We start from the raw sequence: 11,539 nt of genomic DNA on the forward strand, positions 1-11,539 counted from the left end.
TTTTAGGAATCTTACAAGATTTCATAAAGTATATTTTTCTGGAAAAGTCATTCAAAGTTTGGGGAGCTACCTCTGAAAAATGTTGCTTCTAGAAGCCCTCAATGCACACTGCCAAACAGATTTATTTTTGGAATGTATGTACTGCCTTAGCCCAGATAGAATTTAAGCAATGTACAACATCTAGATTAATAAAGCAATACAATTCATTTATTTATTTGTATCCCACCTTTATTAATTCTACAAATAACTCAAGGCAGCTAACATATCCAATATATTTTCCTCCTCCTATTTTCCCACAATAACAACAACCCTCTGGGTAAACTGAGCTGAGAGAGAAGGTTTCTAGTGAACTAGGTTGTTACAAGATAATATCAGTACAGATATGAAGATATGAAGAGGGGGCATTCCTTTAGATATTGTGGTTCCAAGACAGGAAAAACTTTAAATGTTAATGTCATCACCTGGATATTGGACTGGAAACAAATTGGTAGAGGGTATGTGTTTGTGTTTCTCTCACAGTGTCTATATACGTAGGGATAGATGATTGATGATAGATAGATAGATAGATAGATAGATAGATAGATAGATAGACAGACAGATGATAGATAATTATATTTATTGCTGTATTTAATTTTACAGTATTTGTATGTATTCCCCATCAAAACCTTTGGGAAAGTCAAAACAATAAAATCTTCATTAAAAAAATTATATAAATGTGCAATAAATTTACATAATGCAAAACAAACCATTTTGAATTACCAATCTACCCTCCAAAGACCATCTCTCACTCTCTCTCGCTCTCTCGCTCTCTGTCTCTCTCTCACACAAATTGAATTCATCATATATAAAGACCTCTATCCTATAATAGCTACTATAAAAAAAAATACTAGATATGCAATTAAGCAGTGCTTTCAATGGTATTTGATATCCTGGCTCCAGGGTATGATTTGAAGACACATAATGAACTGATTTCATTGGTCTGGATGACAAACAATTTACATAATCTATAATGTAATCTAAAGAGCAGGTGGATATGTAAAAATAAACAAGCTTGGAAGCTGAAAAAAAAGCTGATGCTTTAAAGAATTTACTCATTAAAGTTAATGTGACTCTTAAAATACCAACATTTTTTTAAGGGTAGAGTGGATGAATGAATTCCAGAGAGGTGTTGTGCTAAAATGTATGCACAGTTGTCCTAATGAACATCTCAGGGCTCCTATTCAGATTTCATAAACCGCTATATTTTGGGACAAATACCCTATAACTTCAACATTGCAATGATATGGTTCTCCTTTGGTTTCTACTGCAGTATTTCTTTTATACATAAATAGTCCATTTAATTGACCCTTCATGTTTTCTTGTCAACTTTGGCCCAGGAAAATATTCCCAGTAAAGTCTAAGAGACAGAGCCTATTCTTGATTAAGAAGCAGGTTTCAAAGCTTAACACATTCCCTTGTGTCTTTCAGATGTACATTCAGACCACAACGTTGACCATCTCAGTGAGCCTAAGCGCCTCTGTCTCATTAGGCATGCTCTACATGCCAAAAGTCTACATAATCCTCTTCCACCCAGAGCAAAATGTGCCCAAACGAAAGCGCAGTCTCAAAGCAGTTGTGACAGCAGCCACAATGTCCAACAAATTCACTCAGAAAGGAGGCTTTCGCCCCAATGGAGAGGCCAAATCAGAACTGTGTGAAAATCTGGAAACACAAGGTAAGTTGAACCCATCTGAGCAAATGCTTTTTTCTTTTTTTCCTTTTCCTTTTCCTTTTTTTTTTTTTTTTTTAAGATTATCACTCCTACCAGCTCTGGAGGAGAATTGCTAGGAGAAACAAGTTCTCTGAGGAACAAGAGCTATTTTCTAACTATGCTAAGAGGGAGGCAACATTAAGAGAGAGTGGGTGATTTAATTTCCTAACAATTTGCATCTAGATAGATAGATAGATAGATAGATAGATAGAGATAGAGATAGAGATAGAGATAGAGATAGAGATAGAGATAGAGATAGAGATAGAGATCTGTCTGCCTGCCTGCCTGCCTGCCTGCCTGCCTGCCTGCCTAATCATCCATATGTTGTCCATATCATGGTTTGAGGAACCTTGGATAGCTTATGGTGAATTCAGGGCTAAGTCACACTATGAATCAAAGATATTGCTTTATAGCTCACTTTTTCCACCACAAAAATATATTCATTTAGCTTATAGATGAAATGATTCTTGTGAATTTCCTCTCCTCTCCTCTCTCTTTTTTTCTTTTTCACTCTCATTCCTTTTCTGGTACCACCTTGCAGCTGCAAGAAAGTGACACATTGTTCTTGCCAGAAATCTGAACTGATTTCTGATTTCCATGTCAGAATAAGCAGGAAGCTATATTGCCCTGCTTTCAACAAATTTGATCAAAGGAATATTTAAGGTTTTGAATAATGGAACTTGGATACTGCATTGGGGAGGGAGTAGAGTTGCCCATCCCAGTCTTGTATTAAATATATATTTTAAGTATGCTTTGATCTGGTGATTTACTGTAGTTGTTCTAGAAAAAAGAAAAACATTCTTACGATCCCTGATTTGGATTACGAGAGAGACCTATGGGGCAAAGGTGGTTGTTATATAAAAAAGAGTGGAAAAAGAAGGGATAATTAACTCTTTCCTCCCAGTGTCATTGTCTTACTAAAATGAGCCGTCTCAGTGCTATTTTTCCTGGGTTTAGATCTTCAATGAGAAAAGGTATTTATTACCTATTTGATTTATGTCTTTCTATTCCAGCAAGTATGTAGGTTGAGTAACACAATTTAAAACAAAACAAAAACAACATGAAGAGTTATAATTAACATTAACATTGATACTATAATCAGCTAATAATGAAAAACCTGGCAGAAAAGATACTTCTTAACAGAGAGGCACATGGAATAAAATATTTAAGTCCTCCTCCAAACACATGTGTTGATCAGAGTCTGAATTAGAGTTCTGCATGGCATGTATTATTTGATCTGCCAAGACTGGCTACATGCGTGCAGCACGTACTGATAAACCTAGAACAAACAAAAGTGAAATTAGGCCTTTTCTTTTTGAAATCTGTTTCCATGACAACCCTCCTCGCTCCTCCTTGGGATGGGAACCTTGCAAAGTATAATCGTGTTTAGAAGCAAAGAAGAATCAGGATAGGATGATGTTTAAACATCAAGTTCCTGAAACTTCAATTGTCTTCAGTGGAACTTATGTATGGTTTGCCTCTGATATTTTGGACTGTACATAGAGAAATACACAAATGTATGTGCCCCTCCTCACCGTTAATCTTCTATTTTACATTCTGATGTATTTGCATTGACTATACATTCTGTGTAAAATGCTAATAGTCGCAGCAACCTTTTAAGAATTGCATTTACTCTATTTTACTAAGCCAAAGGAAGTCCTCTAAAAGGGCAGAATTACAACCTGCCCTTTTCATCATCCTCATTTAATTTATGCATGGTTTTCAGCCTAATCTGGTTAATATGTGCACGTTGCCTTTGTTAGTAGTCATGGGATACATTTTCCCTGGGCACCTCAGATAGAGGGGGGTCTTATCCAAACAATGGTGCATTATGTGAAATTATTATATGGATCAATATTTTAAATTCAAAACAGTAAAATTAATAATATAGTTTTAAGAATTATTTCATTATTTTGGCTTACCTACAAATCTGTTTGCTATGCCATTGACATTAATTGACAAGAAACAATCAAAAACAAAAGTTCATTAACTCAGAAGTGAGAAGAAAATATTTGTATGTGGGCTATGTTTTAAATGAATATTCTACCCAAAGGCTGGAATATTGTTCAGAAATAGGATATTTAGAAAGTCCTCCTTCCTGTGATTGCTTATAAGTGTTTTTTAAAAAGCCGATACTCTCTTATAACATTTTCATTTGGCCCTTAGATGTCTTTTATAGGGAAAAAGCAAATTCACAGAGAATGTCTGTCACTGAACATTGAATGAAACAGATGGTTTAACTCTGAAAACCACTTTGGGGATTAAGCAGCAGGGAAATCTATTTCCATGTCCACTTATGGATTTAACAGAACATCTGGCTGGCCACTACTGGAAACAGGTTGCAGTAGTTGCAGATAGATTGTTGGTCTCTCCAATAAGAAGCTGTCAGAAAAATATGATCAACTCAAGTGATTTGACCAAGGTGTCAGTAAGCTAATATGAATGTTATATAGTCTGTTTTAAAATAATATATATGTATATATTACTAAAGTTTTTCACTACTTAAAATTAAGAAAACTGGAAAAATTCCAGGATCTTGTTTTTCCAAAACACAATATTTTTCTGCTGATAACTTAGGATCTGAACTATTTCTTTTTTATTATTGCTTTCTATTATTGATATATAATTTTCATGCTTTTTTTGACAGGGATACTTAGTTGCTTTTTCCAAATAGGGAAGCGTTTAAGAACCATGCAGAGTCAACTAGAATTTGGGTGGGCTCTAAATATTGTAAAAAACATAAATATGCTCATAAATACTGAAAAAATATAAATATAGTAAGATGGGAATAGATGTTGCACTGAAAATAGCCCAGAAAAGCTAAGTGGCCACTAAACATGATGAATACTAATTGGCTTTCCGTGAAAAACTTCACATTTATAGATCTCAGGCCAAAATCTTGATGAAAGTATAAACTGCAGTTTTTTTTTCTTTTCTCACCATACTTTATGGAGTTGGTTTTTTCAGGATAAGTCAATCTCCTGTTGAATCTCTACCCGAAACAATATAAGCCCATTCACATAGAAAGCAGGGCACAAAAAGAAGCTTTTCTTCAGTCTGTCGTGATTTCAAATTCTTACGTTTCGCATTTGGTGTTCCAACTCGGTCCAAATGGAAGCTGACATCATTTGCAAGAGAAATGTCAAGGCAACTCAGGGAAGAATATCACAGGGCAACCACAGTTTTCATGCTGGGAATAGGAGATGCTATGGAGTTGTCTACCAGGGAAGGAAGGGACATTTTTCACTCTGTCAATGGCAGGTCATGTATCTTTAAATAAACAAGAGAATAAATAATTTACAGAGCTTGATTGAGGCAATATCGGCTATGAAAAAACATTGTGGTTAACAAATAGGGCTGTCAGCTCTGATTTCTTATGGCCCATCTAATCGTTATCTGAGGATAACAGCACCTGAAATCTTCAATAAACTTCATTTGTCAAAAAGACGTCATCCCAGGTGAAAAAACACCAATCACATTCAGCTTTCTGCTTCCAGCATTAGGCTTGCCAGGCAGGGGTGGAGAAATCTTAGGAACTGTAGAACTGAGATATGTTGTTAGCCATGTAATACCCATTTTCCAAACTTAGGAGGCTGGGAACCAACAGCAATAGAACCCTGAAGAGCTAATCATTCAGAGCAAACAAAGAGGGAGACTGGTTCCAGTATAGTAAAAAATAATCAAGAAAAAGTTGTCTCTCTTTAATCTGTTTATTTGTGTACAGCTTTTTCTACATTAGATTGAGTCAGGACTTGTTCAAAGAGAAATATCAGTACGAATCAAAATATCAAACTGCATTTATAATTCATTTAAAATATATCCCAATCTAAATAAGACAAATCTTTGGATGAGTTCACAATATCCAGTATCAAAACCAGATTTATAATCACAAAGTATTTTATTTAACAGTTCATGCTAAGATATGAAATATTTGAAAAGATTTATGGTAATATTGGCAGCAAGCACAGAAGATCTCCCTTTAAGTTAAACATTACAGAAATTTCAGCAAAGAATAATATTAATATCAAGGCTGACATAGGTTTCAGTAAAATTCAACACTGTATAATAAAATGAAAAATAGATTTAAGAGGGATATATATTAATTTGGCAATATGGTCTTTGGAAATGATTTGGGTGGAAAACTCTTTCTATGAAAAAACAAAGTGGGGAAAGCAATAAAAATGTATTCAAAAGCAGGAGGAAATGCCTCTGCCTAGGCCCTAGACAATACAGAAGAAAATAGTTCATATTACCTAATTTCATTGAACCATTGTAAAGAAGAGATAATCTAGTGCAAAATGGTTAACCTACAAATTACATTAAATCTCCCTTGCTTGCTTGCTTCTTTCCATAGACAGTTGACATGATGGAGTCTGATTTGGATTAATAAGCAAGAAAGACAGACATAATTCTTCAAAATGCAGCCTAAGCCTGATGAATGTTTAGATTAGGGTTAGAAATAAAAATATCAGTCTCTTTTAAGAGTGGCATTTTAATTTTCTGATCACAAGGATTCTCACATTTTGCAGTACAAAGCATGGCAAAATAAGAAGCAAAGTGTGAAGCAAGTTTTGACAGTGCTCACATTTTCACTCTTGTCAAATCTGAATTACATTTGTGACCCTTTTCTACAGTGACCACCTCCAGCTGGTTTTCAGCCACAGTGTGAGAATCCCTGGAGACAGAATTAACTTTTACCCAATCTAAGCCTGGCTTAGATCTGACTATGTGGAAATGAGGTTGCACATTTCATGGAAACAATATGTTTGGCTTTTAATGTTCACTTATTGGTGCTTCAGATAAATGGTACCCAGTCATTTCCCAGGCAACACCCTCTATCTCAACATAACTGCCTGTAAATAAAACTAAAGGCCTTTTCCTCTTATCTTCCCAGAGATTCCTCCCTATTGTGATGCATATTCTTTCCATCTCAATGCTGAAACTGCTCTCCCTGCATCATTTTAAGGCCCCTGCTCTCCTGCATGCCATAGTTACCTTTTTTTTCAACTACTGAAAAAAATATATAATTCCATAATGGAGGTTAATCTGTTATCTGTATGGAGGTTAATCTTCCATTCTGGAAGTGGGTATTTAATTAAGAGCAACTCCTCACAAACTCCCTCTTCGTTTTCCATTGTCCTTCTTTATCTTTTGCCATTTAATGCATATTACACCCCAGGGGAGAAATAAATTGCACAACATGAGTCTTATTCTCCAAGCACTGCTGCTTCCTTGCATGATATATTGCATTGGCTCATGTCTGTTTCTTCATTTCCCCCCCAAATAATAAGTTCCCAACATATCTTAAAGGTTAAAGAAATCGGCTTTGAATAACATAGATACCATTACCTTTAGTTCTCAATTAGCCTTGCTTAACAGCAGAGTAAGTGTTGTATAAAAATGTCAGACTGGTTATACAATTTTTTTTTCAGATCTCACTAATATATGATAGAATCTTTATGCGCATAAAATGAATTCTAGAATATTGAAAGTTGGTTGATAACTATAATGCACATGTGTATATTAAAAATGCTATACAGTGGAAAATATGTACAAAATATGTATATTATAAAAACCTACAATATCGTGTTCACTTTTTAAAATGTGTAGAATTGGTGTTTTTTCCCTAAGGAGACTAGGAGATGTCCATGTGTTAAGTTGAGGAAATGTGCATGGAAACACATACATATATTCATATGGATTTTAAATAACCTAGATATGTTAATAAAATTAGAATTAGTCTTTGTGGAAAACAAGAAAGACTGATTTGCCAATATCTATCTATTTACAACAAGAATTCTACAAAAGGGGGTAGAAGTTTGGAAGCTGAAAACAGTGGCAGCCCTATATATTTAGTCAATGTTCTGACCTGATGTCTGCTGACTGTTTGAGTCTGATGGGGTAGAACAGACTTTTTATCTTGATACTGACAAGACTGAGTAGCTATGACTGTTTGGTCCTCCCTGGGATCAGGGACCTTTACGTCATTGACCTCAGGTGAGGTAGCTTGTCCCTATTCAAGACAGATCTGTAACTTGGGGGGGTCCTTGCTGAACTCACATCGCCTGATGAAAGAATGTCACAGCTGTAGCTAGGAGAGCCTTTATATATATATATATATATTAAGTTTTATTGGATTTTTATTTTTAAATATACATCAATATCAATACATGAACATTTCCTTTCTATCCATCATCTCTTGCCCGTTTTAATACTTCAATTCTTATTCGTTTTTTTTAGCTTGCCTCATATACTCCTCTCTTAGATCTTTCTATCAACATCTGCATCTTCACCATTCAGTCTGAATCTTTCTCCCATCTCTATCCCCCTTAGCTGCAGGTCTCCAGAGTGTCCACCCAAGCCCCTATCTCCCTTTCAAAAGTATCTTCCAGCTTATCCGATTCCATTTTTAAATCTCTTAATTGACTGATTTATTTCATCAGTCCTTATTATCTTTATCGTCTTCTCTTTCTCATCTTCTTGCTTTATTTGCTGATTTGTCTGTTCTATCTTTTCCTCCATTCTTTCTGTTGTCTCCTCTCTTTCCTGGACTCTTTGATCTTCATTCATTATCAGTTGTAGGATATTTTCTATTTTCCCAATTATGCCTTGCACTAGGTTCTTCATCTCCCTATGATTCTTTGTCATAGTATCCCTAATGCTTTGAAACATCAATGCCATTTCTTTTGAAATCTCCCTCATTTCCCTCTGAAGGAGCATCTTGTCTTATTTTGGTAAGTTCCACTCTTACTCAATAGTCCAAAAACAATATATTCAGGTCCAATATTGCTCCTCAGAAAGTTCAATAATCATAGTTCTTTACATCTCAGGATTATTAATCTGTTCCATTTAAGTAGTCCAGGCAGCTTTCCAAAAATCAAAAGCCACTTTACTTTACTTAAAGGTCTTCCTTATTCTCACAATAGAGTCCAGTAATCATACAGTAGATAATTATAGAACAGTGAGTATCACCACAGTCCTCCAGATGGATGTTTATATCTCTTATCTGAAATTTTGCAGGCTTGTAGAGGTATGGTATATTTTTCATTCACCAGTAGATGGTACCCTCAGTTTAGGTTTCAGCATTGTTTTGAGTCTGACAAATTGATTAATCCAAATTTAATTCAATTTATGGGAGCAAAGTCAGCTGTTCAAATAGATAGTTCCAGCATTTTATAATGCCTTTTCAGAACAATGCCTACCCAGTTATAAGTCCAATTTTCTATGTTTTAAAAGGTCTTTAGCTTTTCTCCTCTTAGTTCCTTTCTTTCGGGCCTAGGATTTTTTTCTCTATGGTTATTTGTTGCTTTAAAAAATAGTTCTAAGAGTCTCTTTTCCTCGATTTTCTTCTTTTTTTCTTTTAAAGTTAGGGTCTAAATAAAAAAGGAATCTTTTCACCCAGCTCCAGTCACTGTTCATCTACACTACTCCTGCACATTTCTTTGTTGCCTCAGCTGTTCCAGCTTCATGGTAGCCATGATGGCTGCCTCTTCTCCTTGTCAAGGATAAGAGGGAAGAAGCCCTGGGTCAAGCAGGAGAGTTGCAGCTCTCCGCGACCTGCAGGGTGCCCCACTTTACTTCTCCACCCCTACAGGGTGGCTTTAGCTCCTTTCGGAGCCCTCCAACAGGGAGAACTTGGCGTGGCAGCACGGAGACCCATTCCTCACATCCGATCTCACCACAATGTCTGCCGGAAGTCTGCTACGAGAGCCTTTATACAGGGTTATCTTGTGTGCTAGTTGCCACATTTCCTTGACAGCATGGTTCTTTAGATAGTTACTCACCTCAATGGTCACCTCACAACTAGATTATTACAATGTGCTCTACATGTGACTGCCCTTGAAGACCATTCAGAATATGCAGTTGCTTCAAAATACAATGGTGTGAGCAGTAACAAGCACTTTCCAATATGCCCATATGAACCTATTGCTATGCAAGCTGTATTGCTTGCTAGTCAGCTCCCAGGAGCAATTCGAAGTGCTGGTTGCCACATAGAAAGCACTTGATGGCCTAGGGTCTTTGTATCTCAATTGTTTCTGCCCTCCCAGAAGGTTCTAGCATTCTGGGGCCCCTCAAAATAATTGCTTCTTATTTTGCAAGACTGAGGAAGCATGTATTTTCTGTCACAGCCCCCACCATCTGGAAAAATATCCCCTCAGAGATATGGAGATCACCCTGTCTCCTGGGGTTTCAGAAAGTTTTTCAGACCTGACTGTGCTTCCAGGCCTGGGGCTAATATTTGTGGGACAGTGGTTTCTGTCATTGTGTGTGTCTGATTTAATCTGTTTAATTGTTTCTACTATTTTTTTTTTAATGGTGTAAGCCATCCAAAGTCTGTTGGAGTGAATGATTGTAATTTAAAATATATAATATTAATGAACATTTAACTAAGATTGCAAACATTCTTTCTCCTGTCGTATATAAGAACCATAAGAAAAAAACCCATCTTATACTGTACTTATTTTGCATCTTGGCAATTTTAACTTAAAGTTAGCTGCTTTTATTTCTGGCATAAAAAATTCACCCAGGTTTCCTCATTTAGACAGAGATTCGACATATGTACATTGATTAATTAGTGATATATTTTTTTGCCTTGTTTATTTTCCCCCCCAGCTCTGGCTACCAAACAGACGTATGTCAGCTATAGCAACCATGCAATTTAAACCCAGCCAGTGGCAATAGACCACAAGAAAAGGGCTGATGAGGAGGATGAACCAGAAAATGCCGCTGATCTCTTCAGTACAGATGATGTTATTATGGTGGAGGAGAAGGTAAAACCAAATCTGACTCCATGAAGGCATCATATAGGTGCTTGTTTCCAGTGACTGGGCTACTGGAGGAAGCTCTTCAAAAAGATGGCCACCAAGTGTAGTTGAAAGGACCAACCAAGTTATCCCTCGAAAAATATCTGCCTTCCATTAAAGGGAGAGGAACCAATGAGATGAACGTCACACCCAAAAGAAAGAAATGGACAGGTCTTAAGCATCCTTTTTGCATTTTTCCCCTGTATCTTGGCAAAAGATTGAATAAATTTCCCTTTTATTCCCCAAATTGTGAAATGGTTTGTGCTTGTGAAGTCTTTTTTTATTTTTATTTTTCCTTTCCCCCACTTTTCTATCTCTTTTTTTTATTTCTAACTTCTGACTTCATCATCTATTCCTCATCTTGTTTCTTTTCTGTGTCCCTTTTTCCTCCTTACCAAGTTTTCTATGTTGCAAAAATAACAAAAGTCCTTTAAAAAAACACAAAAAACCATCATCAACAACAAAAATGAAAACAAAACCTAGACTGTGTTCAAAGTGCTGATTTCTATAGGTGGTAAATTAATGTATGTGATGACCATATGGATTGAAATATGTCTGCTTCAATGTACTGACCAATCAAAATTATATAAAAAAAAACAAACAAAAAAATAATCAAAAGTTCAGTGCCTGGATGTTTATGAATTATTTAATGACAATGTGTAGAGCATGATCATTTTTATACCAGAATATTTCTAATAAAAGACTTGGTTTTGCACTCATGAGTTGTATTTCGTTGCCTCATTCTCATCTCTAGAAGTTGCTTTACAAAAATAAACACTGTGGTCAAAGTAAACATAGTAAAAAAACCCCACACATTTACATAACAGGTGCTCAGGTAGTAAGTTTTAATACCATCACATTTACTTTTTATAAAAGCAAGGGATGCAGCATCTAGATTATATGAAGAAATGAAAGGATTTCTTACCCTCCAAAAGTCTTGGGTGCAGTCACCAGACTCCCAGATGTTTCTATTAAATTCTAGTTT

General features: G+C 35.8%; 1 protein-coding gene across 2 annotated transcripts in view; it reads left to right on the plus strand.

Annotated features, from left to right (window-relative positions):
• The window catches only part of GRM4 (glutamate metabotropic receptor 4), a 355,948-nt gene extending 344,675 nt beyond the window's left edge, over positions 1-11,273 (plus strand). For both annotated transcript variants that reach the window (XM_034414637.3, XM_034414638.3), the window contains 2 exons: positions 1,468-1,714; positions 10,364-11,273. In XM_034414637.3, coding sequence (XP_034270528.1) covers positions 1,468-1,714; positions 10,364-10,413 — 297 coding nt within the window. In that variant the 3' untranslated portion in view covers positions 10,414-11,273. The remainder of the gene's footprint in view (positions 1-1,467; positions 1,715-10,363) is intronic.
• The last annotated feature ends 266 nt before the right edge of the window (positions 11,274-11,539 follow it).

This window comes from Pantherophis guttatus, chromosome 3 (genome assembly GCF_059756535.1).
Source record: "Pantherophis guttatus breed Tessera chromosome 3, ASM5975653v1, whole genome shotgun sequence".
Lineage (NCBI taxonomy): Eukaryota > Metazoa > Chordata > Lepidosauria > Squamata > Colubridae > Pantherophis > Pantherophis guttatus.